The following is a 15,204-nucleotide window of genomic DNA, read 5'->3' as shown; positions in this document are numbered from 1 at the left end:
AAAAATTTTAATTCTTAATTATAATAATTTTTTTATAAAAATAAATAAACTGGTATTAGACATCTTAAAATTATGTCTGCCTTAATAATTATGTGAAAGTTTGAATTGATTAGCAAAAATTGATCAGATTGTACTTGAAATTGAACTAAGTTATAATCGAAAGCAAAACAAAACGTATTAATAAATCTCTTATTTTGATATTAATTATCATAATTTTTTTTAAAATAATCATATCAGAATCATGACAAAGTAATTTGGTGAAAGTTTGAGTAGCTTAGTGAAATTTGACTCAATTATATTCGAAATTAAACTATATTACACTCAATCGCCAAACATATTAAAAAAAATCTTTAATTTTAATAATTAATTATTATAAACTTCTTAAATAATAAAAATATGAAACCAATCATCTTTTAATCATGTCCTAATGGTTCTATCAAAATTTAGATTTACTCAGTAGAAGTTGATAAAGTTATATGATATTGGTTCAAAAAATATTAAATTTTAATAATTCATTATCATAAATTTTTAAAATTAAAAAATAATTATAATGAATATTTGGAGATTTTTTTTTCTTAAATCCTATACGGATGCTCTGATCTAAGAATCATGTTTTGTAAAAGTTTGAGTTAGTTCAGTAAAAATTGATATAGTAACGCTTAAAATTTAGTTAAATTACACTCAGATTATATTCAATCACAAAATTAATTCAAAAAATCTTTAATTTAAGTCGGTTTTCTTTTTTCTGTGTAGCAAAGAAAAAGATTTACATCATTTCTCTACATGAGTTGCTTTGAGCCTCATTCATTACCAATAAGAATCATAGCGATTTAGAATCAATATGGAACCTAATTAAGGGTTTGATAGTTCAAATTTGAGATTATATGGTTCATTTCCAATTCTTAGAAATCATAAATGGAATCGAAACTAACGATTTCGAATTTATTTTTTTATTAATAAAAAATGATGGTCGTATCGAAACCAGTGATTTTGATATCAAAATTATCTAGAATCCAAAGTTTTTAAGAATCTAAACTAAAATAATCTGGAATCAATTTTGAATATAGAAGAATCAAAATCCTCAATTTTAAAACTAAAATTGTCGATTCCAAAACCACAACTAAGGTTGATTAGATAGATTTCTTAACAAAATAAATCAAGCGAAAAAGGAATAAAAAGAAAAGAGTAGAGAGATTTTTTCATGTAGTTGAAAAAATCTTATCTGTTATCAAAGTGTCACCACAATTTCTCTCACTTCCTTTCCAAAGAAGATTTAAGCCTTTTTGTTTTTATTAATGGAGTGAAGAGGCAACAGTTTTCGGCTCCTAATAACCCAAACGAAACCCGTCAATACATTCAAAGACAGCAAAAAACTCAATTGGTAAAAAACAACTATTGTAATTAAATTTTCTATAAAAAATTTTTAGAAAAAATGATCAATAAATAAATAATGCCAAAAAGAGGAGATGTTTTGACTCTTTGTTTGTTCTCCTCCACACACCGTAACATAAGAAACTAGATTAGTTCAACAGTCAAAGAAAGAAACAGCACACCGAAAGGAACAGCTCTCCACGTTGGGTTGATTTGCATCAGAGTGATGGAAAGACTTATCTCGACGAGCCTAACACGAGTGATCTGCCAATTAATTACTCCCAAGAAGTGACTGTTCCGAATATGGCACTTATCTATCACACTTCAAAAATATTTGTTTCCGCCTGCAACAGCAGCAGCACCGCAGAAGGCGACGACGTCGGCACTTAATATCTTTATAGAGACATCATCAGTTGAACAGTTGAATTATATATATATATATATATATATATATATATATATATATATATATGCGGGAATGTGGTTCAATGCTTTGTATGGTTGAATTCGTGATTGGGACAATTCAATGTTCATAAATATAGACCATGGAAAATGCCACCAACTCTTCCATGTCTCTACGTAGTTACTCTATCAATACAACAATTGCACAGAGACAAAGGACGATGACACAACACCTCATATTATCCATCCCTTTTGAAATCGAAATCTCACAAAATCCTCCTTCCTTCCTTCCTTCCTTGAGCTAGCTGTATCTGAAAATGACTTCTTACACTAATTTCTCCGATCACATTATTGATGACATCTTCTTAGCGGCATACATACATCTACTTGTGGCTAATGAATCGGTAAGAATATAGTTTTTGATAGATTGCCCGTTTGTAGAGTTCATTTTTGTCCGAATCCCTTCTTAAATGACAACAATGGATCCATAATATTTAACTAGGAAGGGTTAAAAAGAATGAGTCGTTCGTTGGCTAAATTGTTTGGAGCCCTATAAAGAAACCTCAGATCTATATGGCCACCAACCCCGCTATCATGCACAAACTTTGACTAGCAGAATAGCAATTCAACGTGTGAGGTTGCCACAGATCGCCGCTACCTGTGACAGAAGAAGGGAGGAGGTGCCGTCTCGCCCGCACGAGAGAAGTCATTGGACTATATAGCTTGACCGTGAGAGAGATGGCTGACGATTTGGAGAGGAAGATAAGGTGATGTGATTGCCGTGTCAAACTTTCCCAAGTGGACGGCAGCGTCAAAGTTTAGTTCGGAAGGGAATTGGAACCACCAAACCCTTTGGAGCGTTTCGTAGAGGGACTCGTCGGTGTTTGCTTTACTACGCTGTCTCTCGCGAGAATAAGAACGTAGAAGAAACTTCGTCACATGGTTCCCCTTTTTTGGATGGCACCGTTGTTCATGCAGGGCTCGACGTCGACGGGAGGATAACTGTTAAGTACGTCACCTCATGTCAAATAAAATAAATATATGTTAAATCATAAGATCTTACGTCTCTGAATAGATGAAAATTTATTAGATGAGCTTTGATTCTATAACGTTTGCTAATTAGTCCTCGCACTCTACTACCTAATTATTTTTTTAGGTGTAAAATTGATCGAATGAGATTTTGAATATTCGTAGTTGAATATGATACACGACCATTAAACTAATATTTTATATGATGTTTCATAATCTCGATTTTTAGTGAATGTCTCCGATATATGATCACAAGCGTAAAATCAGTATATTACTATCGGATCAATGTTTTAGGCGAATCTGATACACTAGTATATCGCCTAATATACTACTATTAAGTGGATGTCTTAGGTATAAAATTTATATGACGAAAATTATGAATCCTTAACCCCTAGAAAATAAATTAATACATCACTATCGAGTCAATATTTTAAATATAATGATTTATGTGATGAGATTTTGAACCGTTAACCTAAACAAAAATCCGATACAAAATTGAGCATAATATATGAGAATAAATGCTCCTGAATAATTAAGCATGCCACCATCATTCTTTTTCAAAATTTATGAACCCTAAACTTGCACATATCACAAAGTCAAGTCCTTTTCATGTCTCCACAAATAATATTGTCCTCCGTAAGCAACGCACTTGGAACAGATTCAATACTACAAAGAATTGCCTGCCAGTCTTGTGGTGAGGGAGGAGGTGTGGATGCACAAAATTATAGTCATGTAGTGTTCTTCATATTGCTCCTTGCTATGAGGCTAACCAAAAGTAGATTTGTGTTGCCAAAATTCGATTTACTTGTGACACCAATTATTTTTTTCATACCAAAGATTTATTAGTTAATATTTAGAATTAGTTGTATTAGTTTACCTATCAAGAGTTATGCTTAACATATGCATCCATAAATGTTCCACTTATGGATACATAGTTGTAGTCCCCATTGGATTAATAGTATATTGTTATTCTTGATTTAACTTATGATATTGCGGTATGCAAATTATAACAACAAAAAGAGAATTATGGCTTATTGTGCAAAGTGAAAAAAAAAATGGTATTAATTATTATACAATAAGTAAAATTTTAGATTTACCATTTTGGTATTATAGTCTTTGCTAAGATACTTCAATTGGTTAGTATATTGTCTTATGTTCGAATCTATGTATAAGTGTCATATATATTATTAATTAAATCATGTCGTGAGTAGTATACGTGTTGATCACTCAAGTATTACGTTTGACTGACTAAAATTTACTCTGTTTGCACGAGTCAATTTTGGCTAAACCACCCTCCATCGAAGACTGTCATTTGTTGTGTGTGTGTCTATATTTCTAAGAACGATGCATCGATATAAGAGACCAACCTACAGATCATGTATAGACATATAGCCCACAAAAGAAACAAACATTTCCACAAGGTTTAATGTTTCAAGTCAAGATAAAAAAGAAAAGCTGAATAAAAAATAATAATAATAATAATAATAATAATAATAATAATAATGCTTTTCAAAGAGCCATCAACTCGTTCTTCCTTTGTGTGCAATAAACGTTTGTGTTTCTGGCGGCCACAACGCCATTGAGACGTTCAAAGCAGACATCATCCGCTAGACTTTGACTTTTCGGCCTCTGTGCATGTTCTCCATGTGTATATATATGAAGCATCAGACGGACCTTTATTGAGCCAAGCAAACGCAGCACCACCATCACCATGGCTGTTGACACTGTGCTCATCGTCGGCATTCTCTTGAGCGTTGTCGTCCACCTCCTCCTCCGCCGCAGGCTACGATCGAACCCACGGTTGCCGCTTCCCCCCGGGCCGAAGGGCATTCCGGTGCTCGGCGCGCTGCCGCAGATAGGTCCCATGGCCCACGCCTCGCTGGCTGAACTCGCCAAGCGCTACGGCCCCATCATGCACCTCAAGATGGGCACCGTGCGGGTCGTGGTGGCCTCCACGGCTGGCGCCGCTCGGTCCTTCCTCAAGGCGCACGACCTCCAGTTCGCCAACCGCCCCTCCACCATCAGCGGGAAGGACGTCACCTACGACGGCCAGAACTTCGTGTTCTCCAACTACGGGCCTCGGTGGAAGCTTCTCCGCAGGTTCTCTAACCTCCACCTTCTCGGCCCCAAGGCAATCGCGGAACAGGCACAGGTCCGGGCCGACGAGGTCGGCCGCCTGCTCCGCTCCATGCGCGAGTCGAGCAAAAACTCCCGGCCGGTGTTCGTCCAGGAGGCGGTGGTGTGCTCCAACGCCAACATAATCGGCCAGGTGGTGCTGTCGCGGCGGGTGTTCGCGGCGCAGGGCGAGGAGTCGAGCAAGTTCAAGCACGCGGTCACGGAGATGCTGACAGGGGTGGGGTTGTTCAACATCAGCGACTTCGTGCCGGCCATCGCGTGGATGGATCTGCAGGGGGTGCAGCGCCACCTGCGCCGCGCCCACCTGAGGATGGACGCCATCCTCTCCGAGTTCGTGGCCGAGCACCAGGAGACGGCGCACGAGCGCAAGGGGAGGCCGGACGTGCTCGACCTTTTGCTGGCCAACAAGGTGGACGCCGATGGCGTGTCGCTTTCCGACGTCAACATCCGAGGCTTCATCTTCGTGAGCTCCTTCTCCCCTCCACAATAATTCCCATAACATATTAGTATCATATGAACAACCAACTACCCCCGGCGTTTACAAACGCATCATGCTCATCTCTCCTCACGCATCACCACAAGTGTCATGATTCGACAGAGATGTAACCTTGTCCTTTTCCTCGTAGGACATGTTCGTCGCTGGAACCGATACATCCTCCGTCACAATCGAGTGGGCGCTGGCGGAGATGCTGAAGAACCCAACCATACTGAAGAAGGCTCAAGCTGAGATGGACCAAGTGATCGGCAAAAGCCGGAGGCTGGAAGAGTCCGACATACCCAAACTCCCCTACCTGCGAGCCATCTGCAAAGAGGCGCTGCGGCTGCATCCTTCCACGCCGCTGGGCATCCCACACTACTCGTTCGAATCGTGCGAGGTTGACGGCTACTACATCCCCGAGAAAACCAGGCTCCTCATCAACATCTGGGCCATAGGGAGGGACCCCAACGTGTGGGAGGACCCTCTGGAGTTCAAGCCGGAGAGGTTCTTGAGCGGCAAAAACGCACACATCGAGCCGCTGGGCAACGACTTCGAGCTGATTCCCTTCGGTGCCGGCCGAAGGATCTGCGCAGGGATGCAGCTCGGGCTCGTCTTTGTGCAGTACACCCTCGGCTCCTTGGTGCACTCCTTCGACTGGAAGCTCGCCGACGACGTGGAAGAGCTCAACATGGAGGAGCGGTTTGGCCTCGTGCTCCCCAAGGCAGTGCCTCTCAAGACCGCAGTTAGCCCACGCCTTGCGGACAGCGCCTACATGTGATGCCTGCAAACATGTATAACGACAGCACTATATCTGATCGATTTGCTTGTCATGGGTGGCAGGACACGATACAGTACATCATACAAGTCAACGGCAGAGTTCTATTTCTTGTACACCTCTTGTTGTGATAATATGTCCACTAATAAGTGAAATATAGATTCCAGTTCAGAATTCTTCCTTTGGTGCTTTCTTTCGTTGAGCTCCTTTTAGGATCATAGTATCAAAAGTTACCGGAAATATGTGAGAATCTACATGTAGCACGAGCCTTCAAATACCACACAACAGTTCTTTGAAGACAGCAGCGCTTATACAAACAGCACGTCTTTCCGCATCGTGAGTAGTACAATATGTGTGCTGTACATCGTTCAAGAAAGAGAACTGAGACCATGTCCTCGTTCTCTCCGCGTGTGAAGTAGCTTTGCATGCTCAGCGAATGGCATGCGGATGCCGTCCTCAACTCAACGCCAGCGATACCACCGCCCATATCTACCCCTGTAGTGACGTTTCCCCGTCTCTTGCCCTTCTATCCGATGAGGAGGAGGTTCCGGCAACTCATGCGGCTCCATTATTTGAATTCTCCGTTGCCTTTTAGCTGCACCGGTAAGTAGTCCATGAAGTCTTTTACTGCCTCAGAGACGAGTAGAGACTGATCTACAAGAAGACAAGAAGGAACAAACCGTTCTCTGCTTCTCGGTATCCTTCTTTGAGCTTCCTCTTTACAGTCTCCAGCTTATCAGACTCCGTCAACATGCTACAGGAAGACCCAACCAGCTGCATAGAACAGCCAAGTGGAATGAGTCAGACAAACCTGTAGTACTGAAATGAAACATGCGTGTGTGCTAACACTAACCACCTCCTTCGGAGTTCCAGCGTCAGCAACCTTTTGAGGACGATGGCCTTCGGCCTGGGGATTTACAGTACTGAAGGCATCTTCTGCCGCGTCATTTGGCTTGCTCGTGAGGTTACTACGGCTTCTTCTCGCTTCCTCATGGTTCACGTCTGCACCATTTTTAAGAGGCACCAGGTTGGGAAGTAAACACAGGATCGACGTACATCGGTACAGATGAATTCACTGCAAAACTTACTTCCATCATCATCTTTCTGGGAAAGGAAGAGAAGAGCAACTGAATTCGTTAGTCGTCAATGAATCAGGGAACGGGTCAGAACATGGTCAGCAATTATGAGTCTACCTTGGAGAGGTCGACAGGACTCGATTTAGCAGAGAAGAGTTCCTCTTCATCCATGTTGGTATGAGATGGATTGGCCTCAGAGTCGAGAGCCACCACACCTACATGCGAGTTGTATAAGGTGATGCGCTGTAGAATAGCAATCTCTAACAACGTCCAAAGGACAGTAGAATGAATTGGTCCACCAGAGACATACGTGCAGTCGGAGCAGTGCCTCTGATCTCTTCCTCAACAATCATCTTCCAATCACTGTCGTCAAACAGCAAAAAAGCAATAAGATGATGCACATCAAATTCTATGCATACATCTAATCTAAATAGTAGGGAATCTCTCCGTAACTTGCTAAGATGATGCAAGTGTATCAGCATGTAGTTCCAAAAGAAATCTTAATGTTTCCTCAAAAGAAACATGATCAAACATCTACCTATGATCAAGTCCTACTTGTGAAAAACAAACTAGCAAATTGGAGATTGGATTGCAGAGACAGCAAACTATGTTATATATCAGCAATGTTAGAAGTGTGAGCTACTTGATGAGAGCCCTGAAAAGTTGTTTGATCTCCTTTGACTTGTGCTTCCTCAGATCCCTCAATGCCCTGGCGATTCCAGTGACCTACGTAGCCCGACGGAGGTCAGCCCTAACAACGAGCACGTAATGGCAAGCCTTTTATCGGTTCCATAAAGAAATGGAAATTGCATACTGACCTGTATAGTGTTTACTGACATCTTTATCGTCTGCAGCTGCCGTAGTAACTCGAAAAGGATGTCATCAGCCTGAATAAGAACAGCAAAGATCAAACATGAACTTGAAGAACTCCAATGCAAGCAGCATTATTGCAAACCTCTTCTCCCTTGTGCTTCATCACCAACTCCTTGATCCTCATAACCTCACGTATCTCTGTGTCCTCCTCCATGGGCTCATCACTTGGCTCCTCATCCTCATCGTTGTAAAATCTAACCTTCCTTTTACCCTTTTCGGGCTGCTTGCCGATGCCAGGATCGTCAACGGATCCAACAACCTTAATCTCCTCTTGAGGTCGTCTCCTGCTACCGTCGTCGTCCTCACCTATACGGTTGGGATCTACACGCTCAGCCTCCAAGGCACTGCAGCTGGAACACTGGCTCCAAGTATGTATCATCTCCACCATCTCATCTCTGTGGTTGACAAACTCATCAGGGTTGTCGGTAGAAGCAACAAGAAATGCGTTCCTGATCACGTCAAATATGTCGGTCATGCAACACCGGAAGTACTTCCTCCAGTAACCCAATGAATCGGAGTAACCTGAAAATCGAAGAGACTTCAGTAGAACACCCAATGCCTTACTCTCTAAACAATCGAAGGATCGATCAATGATCTACCTCTACATTTCCGCTCCATCGACGAAGTCGGATTGATCAACAATGAGAAAAAGAGATCTTATATTTGGCCCGCATATGCTGTGCTCTTCTTCTCTTCCTACGTTTGAAGGAAGCTGCCTACTTTGGTTGCTAGATTCTACATAGATGATGAGATGCTCGATATCTATGTGGGGTATGGACCGAAGCCAGGGGGAGTTAACCTTCGGAGTCGTTGCGTCCGCGCCCTCAGAGCGGTAATGAGCGACAAAGGCTTTCCTAATTGGACCGATAGACTGCGTACGGGGTTATGGAAAATCTTGGGATCTAGCACGAATCTTGGAACGCATAGTTAAGCGGTTTCCTATATAAATATGGTGATTCCAAATATCTCATGCGTCCTCCTTGATATATATTTTAATTAGGTGATCAATAATTCCAATATATAGTTTTGCATAAAACACAAATACATTGAATTTACTCGTCCGATAAAGTTGAAGTACGTTTGGATGAGAATATTATTGGAAGGGATGAGATGTTGTCGTATTCCGTGGCAGCGAAATAATAATTAATGTGGAACTAATTTCCATCTAAAAACATTCCATTCATTCCTTTTTTTTTTTTTTTGAGAAAGGAAGGCAACTATTAATTTATTGTTACGGGAAAAGAAATTACCAGAAAAAAATGTTAAAGATTCAAATAGTAAAAACGCAAATTTTCTCCTCTCTACTTAAATCTAACTTGACACACTTATTCTTAACCATTTTTTTAATGTTTGATTTAATTTCATGATCATTTTACCATTTTAATCGATATTTTATAGAATTTTTTATAGCTGTTAAAATAAAACATAAATACGTAAACAAACATTTCTAATTTGAAGTAATACTTCAAAATACTTAAGCAAGAATTAAAATAATATACTCATCAGACTAAGTGGGGTATCACCATATATATATATATAATTAATTAATTTTATATGAATTTAAAAATATTTAGATTAGAATTTAAAATCTATATAATGATTATAAAAAATTAATAATATTCATTTACAAATATAACAACATAAATATGTACATTTTACATCGGACTGTCGTCATAATGGAGTAGCGACAATCTAAATAAAGTCAGTAGTAACTTGTAATTTTGAGTGAATTTGGAGATATCTAAATTCAAATTTGACCTTACAAAAACGAACGCAATAAGTTTCATTCATGAATATAACAATATAAATTTTAACAATTTCATCTCAAGTTCTCATATAATAAGATATCATCTTGATGAATTAATTCAGGCATATATAAAATTAATTCTTAGAAGGAGGCTCATAAAAATAGGGGATTTTTCTTGGTTAATTGCACGATCTTTTTTTTGAGTCCGCTTCATCGATAACGGATCCCGTCACGGGATCCGTTACGGTGAGGTACTCCGAATCCGAGGTCTAAACAAACCTTCGTCGCCGTTTAGCTGGCGGCCCAACAACAGACGGTCTTGATGAGAACAACACCGCGGATCTCATGATATGCCGTCAAGGGTAATAAAGTAAATTCATAATTACTGTTCAGCCGTTCTCAATGGGTAGTTATCATCCGTTAGGAAACCCTAGCGAGCGACTCTCTTCACGGCCGCCCACTTTGAGACGCAACATCCTTCCATCTGGGCTCGGAGCAGCAATGGTGGCCGTCAAGAAGGCGGTACTGTCGTCTCTGCGTCTTCTTTTGCATTCATGCCTTTTGATCATGGATCGGTGATTTTTGTCCCTCTTGCCTCGTATCGATTACGGGGTTTTTGTTTTCTTCGATGGATTGACGCAGAAGAAAAGCACTGAGAGCATCAACAACAGACTCGCTCTCGTGATGAAGGGCGGGAAGTACACCCTCGGGCACAAGACCGTACTCAGATCGCTTCGGGGCTCTAAAGGTGATACTACCTTGCTTATCTTTTTTTTCAAGTCCGATGATATGTAGATGGATTTGGGATTTGGAGGAAAACATCTTAGTTTGAGGTAATCGTTGATGTGGAAATGGTACGGAACTGGAGTTTGGCTCTTTGGCTGTTTTATCGTGCCTAAGAGATGAATATAGTTTCCCATATCTAGTTGGCCTTCTTCCCCTTTGAGCAATCCCATTAGATCGTTTAAATAATCGATCGGAATGTGTGGAAGGCAAAATGTTCTCTCTTTTTTTTTTCTTGTGATTGTGATTTATTCTTTGAATATATAAGACAAGTTTCTGCACTATCAGTCCTTATGTTTTGTGCTATGGATAGTAATGATAATGCTAATGCTTTTATTTCAATCGTTGTCATTTTGAAACTTAATTTCATTGGGATTCATCATGGAGTTCTCATAAATGATATTGAATACTTTTATGGATCTTTTTTGAAGACAAAAGAGTTTGTTGTGACTTCACTTGGTTGAATTCTCAATTTGTTGCTTTTATTAAGATGCCGCAATGGGAAAGAGGTAAGCTAGCAAGAGGGCACAAGAACTTGGTAATTAATTTATGGTAGATTTTGTAATGAAATGACTCGATGGATAACTGATCCCATCAATTTGTTGAGCCTGACCGTTGAATCAAAACCTTTAAGCCAAATTTAATTGTTCTTCATCTTTCATGCCCTTAAAAGGCAATTCAAATTTTCATCCACCTCCAATGTGGTGGCTTAAGGTGTGACAATCTCTCCTAGTTAAGGACTTGATGTCCTTGTCAAGGCTCAAACATAATTTAAAATCAAATGCTAGTACGGTGAACATGGGATCTAGCGTAGTGATGGCTTTATGTTGCGTTGTGTTCTCTAGTGCCATCCATTGATGATTGTACCACCCAAAACAAAATGGTATGAAACGGGCAATATGTATCAGTCTGGATGTGGGCTGGTATGTGGGCCACCCTATTTCAAGTGGCTCGATTCAGTTCTATATAAATAATAAAGATTCAAAAGTAATGGTGGGGCCCATACAACTTGGCACTAAAAAGGGAAAAATAAAATAGAAATTAGGCCAATCAAACATGAGCCTTCTCGCGTTCAATGCTGCCGTCGTTGCCGCTGCCAACGACATTGTCATTGCGTTCCTTCTTCCTCCCAGGTATGCTTCTGATGTGCGATTAAACTTGTGGTTGTTACAGATCTAGTGATGGGTAAGCTTAATTTGTTGGGCTTGAAGAATTGGGATGCCTACCAACCGTTTTAGAGAGTTTAGATCTGCCACTTCAGATTGAGTGCAGCTCAAGTTGCAGCCCTACTGTTCTGATGGCCAAGAGTTTTGATGGAAAATGAAAACCTCATCATGATGTGTTTTCTTTGTTCCTTGATGTGCCTTTTCTTTGTTTGTTTTCTCTCTTTAGTGACATGATTAACAAATGTAGGATTTGAGGATTGAGTTTCAGGAGCACCTTCAATGGATTAGTGAAAGTGGATAAATGTGCTAATGTGTGCCATCTTTGTTGCATTAGAAACATGGTTGTGCTTGCAATGACCCTAAATATGTAAATGCAATGACCTTATTGCAATTGGTATTTTGTATTATGCATCGATTTTGTATTTCAAAAAGCTCAAGTTACTTATTAGACATGTCTGTTCTCCTGTTCTATACTTATTCAAGCACATTCAACACTTTTTGCATGACCCACCACTATGAAGTGTTGTTTTTGTTTTTTTAGCCTGTTGATGTGACATTGGATGATTTGTTTAATTCAAAAATTGAAGAATGTTCGAGTGAGATCCTATTTCTTTTATTCCTCGTCTGCCATATCTTTGGTTTGCTGCCTTTTTGTTATGCATAATACATCTTTCTATATACGTGACTGCTAAAATTTATTTTGTTTCAATAGCAAAATTGATTTTAATTGCAAACAACTGTCCTCCACTGCGGAAATCTGAGATCGAGTACTATGCAATGTTGTCTAAGGTTGGAGTACATCATTTTAATGGAAGTAAGTTTTCTAATCCTTGCCCTGTTTTTTTATCTTTGTTATCACTCATGCCACCAAAATTCTTAGTTAGCTTTCAAATTTTTGTCACTCTGGGAATGAATTGTTTTTATGAATTAGTAACTTTATTGTATTGAATTTTTTTTCCTCTTTCTTGGCACAAGCCAGCTTTTAGAACTGTCTATACTGGATTATTTTATGAATGGAATTGTTACATAAAAAGCAATACATGATTCTATTACTACTGATGGGAGAGATGGCAACCTGGTATACCATGTGCTGCCACTGAAAGCATTTTCTCTGACCAGAAGAACATCTGGTCATCTGGTGTGAACAAAATTTCACCACCGAGGCTCTTCACTACTCTAGTTTAAGCATTCCTTATTAATTATGTGATGCATATGGTGCATGTAAAAGGTTTGCCAATTGCATTGTTGATTACCTTTCTTTTTTAATTGGGTTTTTGTGGATTCGGCACTTTTTTCAGGTAATGTTGACCTTGGAACTGCATGCGGAAAATATTTTCGTGTTTGTTGCCTCAGCATCATGGATCCTGGTATGTGCAATCATCAACCTGATGGAGCTTGCTTGGCTTTTCTTCCTAAAAGCCAACCCTAACCGTTAAGATTATTGGTCTTTCAGGTGATTCTGACATCATCAAGAGCATGCCTGGAGAACAGTGAGAGAAGCCAGTCGATGTAGAAATATTTACCTGTGTCCTCTGGTAATATGGTCAATTCCTATTGTTGTTAGATCAAATTTTGACTACAAATTGTTGCAAGATTTCATCCCTACTTTAATCTTCTTGACTTATTTCTTAGTCCATGCTGTTTCTTGGCCGTCAACTCGATAATCTTATTGTGAAATGTAACTGTTCTACCAAGGTTTGGTTCTTTGCTTTATAATCTGATTGTATTAATAAAATTGCCCCGCTTGACCTTTCTAATTAAGAGATGCAGGGAAATTTAAATCCTAACTAAATCATCCTCCGGAATCCAAAGAGCAATCCGTGCTATTATGCACTTATGTTTATTATTTTTGTTGTTTATTGTTATTATTATTTTTATAATAATAATAATAATAATAATAATAATAATAATAATAATAATAATAATAATAATAATAATAATAATAATAATAAAATTTTAAGCTGCAGAACTTTTTTTTTTTTTTGGTGTATAGAGGACTTTGGGACGGTGGGTGCAAATTCATCCTTTTTCTTCTTATAGTGGATGTTGAACGAGAAGTATCAAATGTCAACAACGGGTCTAATAAGCATAGGGACTTGTCAAGATTAACTTAAACCTTACTTTAAGATTATAATCATCATATTTACGAGTGTAACGTTGTTATGATATATCGTAGTTGATGTGTGCATCCAGGAACAGGTTGTTTATTAGTATGTTTAGTAGTTAGCAGTTCCATTTTGGTTTTTTGGCAGGCATATTTGTGGTTTTTAATCAACATTGTAGACAGAGTCACATCGTCAGGGAAAATAATAAAAAATAATATTGTTTTTATGTCTGATTTCTGGTTGATGATCGGAATACTTTGTCTAATGGTCGACAATGTTAGTTGTCTTAGCACCTTAAAACCGTCTTAGTGGCATGGGGTTCAAACATTGAGTCTTGCAAGCAATAAAAAAAAATGATATAGTTTGAATGGGTTGTTTTGGTGTGCTATGATGATCCTAAAACCTTCGGTAGTAAAAGGGTAGTAAAGGATTGAATAGGGCTCCGAGTAACAAAATGATGTTGCACCACATGTCACTCGTTGTCCGTCGCTACTACTTGTTTGCATGATAAAAAGTGATTTGTTTTGAGAATTTTTGGGTCATTTATGTTGAATATCGGATTTTGATGATTAAATCAATCGATGAAGTTATCAACTAATATACGTTTAAGATAAGTGACGTAAGAAAAATTTTGATCATAGATTTGAATTATGGAAGCAGAATTTAACATTGGGCCGGAGAGCATCATGTCGGATGATTGGTTGACGTATCAGAGGATAGACTTCGTGCCATGAGTTCGAGCATCGGGCCAGAAGAATCGAGCATTGCACCAAGATGATTGAGTGTTGTGGGAAGTCAACAGGTCGATTAAGCAATACGCCGAATGAGAAGACGATGTGTCGAAAGATCGAACAAAATATCGGGTGTACCAATGACATGTCAGACAACGTAGTGTTACAGACTTAGTTGGTTTTGCTTAAGTCGTGTGGCACCATTGCGTGTTCGTCCGCAAAAGTCAGCCTCCCCGAAACCTCCTATGGTCTTTTAGGACCTACAAAAAAGAAAACGGATTAGAGAAAGCGCCTCACTCGGGATCCACAAGCAAACATTCCAGGAAACACTTCATAGACAATGCAAATTACAAACAGACTTTACAAGCTCTGAACGGTTGCACAACAAAGGGTCAAAATGATCTACTACAGACCGAATATATCTCACAAGTGTCCACATGATACAACCTTTATTTACAAGCCTAAGAAGGCCACAAAATCTAACTAAAATGAGACTTTTAAGCATTCGATCGTCCCTCTACATGCTGTGCAA

At 39.2% G+C, this 15,204-nt stretch overlaps 3 protein-coding genes across 3 annotated transcripts; 2 read left to right on the top strand and 1 right to left on the bottom strand.

Annotated features, from left to right (window-relative positions):
* The first annotated feature begins 4,476 nt into the window (after positions 1-4,476).
* LOC103971552 (flavonoid 3',5'-hydroxylase 1-like) lies at positions 4,477-6,368 on the top strand. The gene is made up of 2 exons (XM_009385601.3): positions 4,477-5,401; positions 5,565-6,368. The coding sequence occupies exons 1-2, from the start codon at positions 4,514-4,516 to the stop codon at positions 6,192-6,194; spliced, it is 1,518 nt and encodes a 505-aa protein (XP_009383876.2). The 5' UTR covers positions 4,477-4,513; the 3' UTR covers positions 6,195-6,368.
* A 284-nt stretch (positions 6,369-6,652) lies between these two features.
* Positions 6,653-8,758, bottom strand: LOC103971580 (probable mediator of RNA polymerase II transcription subunit 26b). The gene is made up of 10 exons (XM_009385636.2): positions 8,740-8,758; positions 8,223-8,662; positions 8,086-8,154; positions 7,911-7,993; positions 7,578-7,630; positions 7,385-7,482; positions 7,280-7,295; positions 7,045-7,193; positions 6,872-6,965; positions 6,653-6,786 (listed from the first exon to the last, which is right to left on the bottom strand). Exons 1-10 carry the CDS (start codon positions 8,756-8,758, stop codon positions 6,653-6,655), a joined length of 1,155 nt encoding a protein of 384 aa, XP_009383911.2.
* A 1,530-nt stretch (positions 8,759-10,288) lies between these two features.
* Positions 10,289-13,472, top strand: LOC135652752 (large ribosomal subunit protein eL30-like). Its single transcript, XM_065173975.1, has 5 exons — positions 10,289-10,409; positions 10,530-10,635; positions 12,549-12,650; positions 13,135-13,203; positions 13,290-13,472. Exons 1-5 carry the CDS (start codon positions 10,290-10,292, stop codon positions 13,328-13,330), a joined length of 438 nt encoding a protein of 145 aa, XP_065030047.1. The 5' UTR covers position 10,289; the 3' UTR covers positions 13,331-13,472.
* Positions 13,473-15,204: the final 1,732 nt, after the last annotated feature.

Source organism: Musa acuminata, chromosome BXJ3-11 (genome assembly GCF_036884655.1).
Source record: "Musa acuminata AAA Group cultivar baxijiao chromosome BXJ3-11, Cavendish_Baxijiao_AAA, whole genome shotgun sequence".
Lineage (NCBI taxonomy): Eukaryota > Viridiplantae > Streptophyta > Magnoliopsida > Zingiberales > Musaceae > Musa > Musa acuminata.
This window is presented reverse-complemented; position numbering and strand designations above follow the sequence as displayed.

Coding starts and splice junctions, on each gene's coding strand:
- LOC103971552 (XM_009385601.3), top strand. CDS start 4,514: ATGGCTGTTGACACTGTGCTCATCGTCGGCATTCTCTTGAGCGTTGTC. Junction 5,402..5,564: donor ACATCCGAGGCTTCATCTTC/GTGAGCTCCTTC, acceptor TTTTCCTCGTAG/GACATGTTCGTCGCTGGAAC.
- LOC103971580 (XM_009385636.2), bottom strand. Junction 8,155..8,222: donor TGAAGCACAAGGGAGAAGAG/GTTTGCAATAAT, acceptor GTTCTTATTCAG/GCTGATGACATCCTTTTCGA. Junction 7,483..7,577: donor AGGCACTGCTCCGACTGCAC/GTATGTCTCTGG, acceptor ACTCGCATGTAG/GTGTGGTGGCTCTCGACTCT.
- LOC135652752 (XM_065173975.1), top strand. CDS start 10,290: ATGGGTAGTTATCATCCGTTAGGAAACCCTAGCGAGCGACTCTCTTCA. Junction 10,410..10,529: donor TGGTGGCCGTCAAGAAGGCG/GTACTGTCGTCT, acceptor GGATTGACGCAG/AAGAAAAGCACTGAGAGCAT. Junction 10,636..12,548: donor ATCGCTTCGGGGCTCTAAAG/GTGATACTACCT, acceptor TTGTTTCAATAG/CAAAATTGATTTTAATTGCA.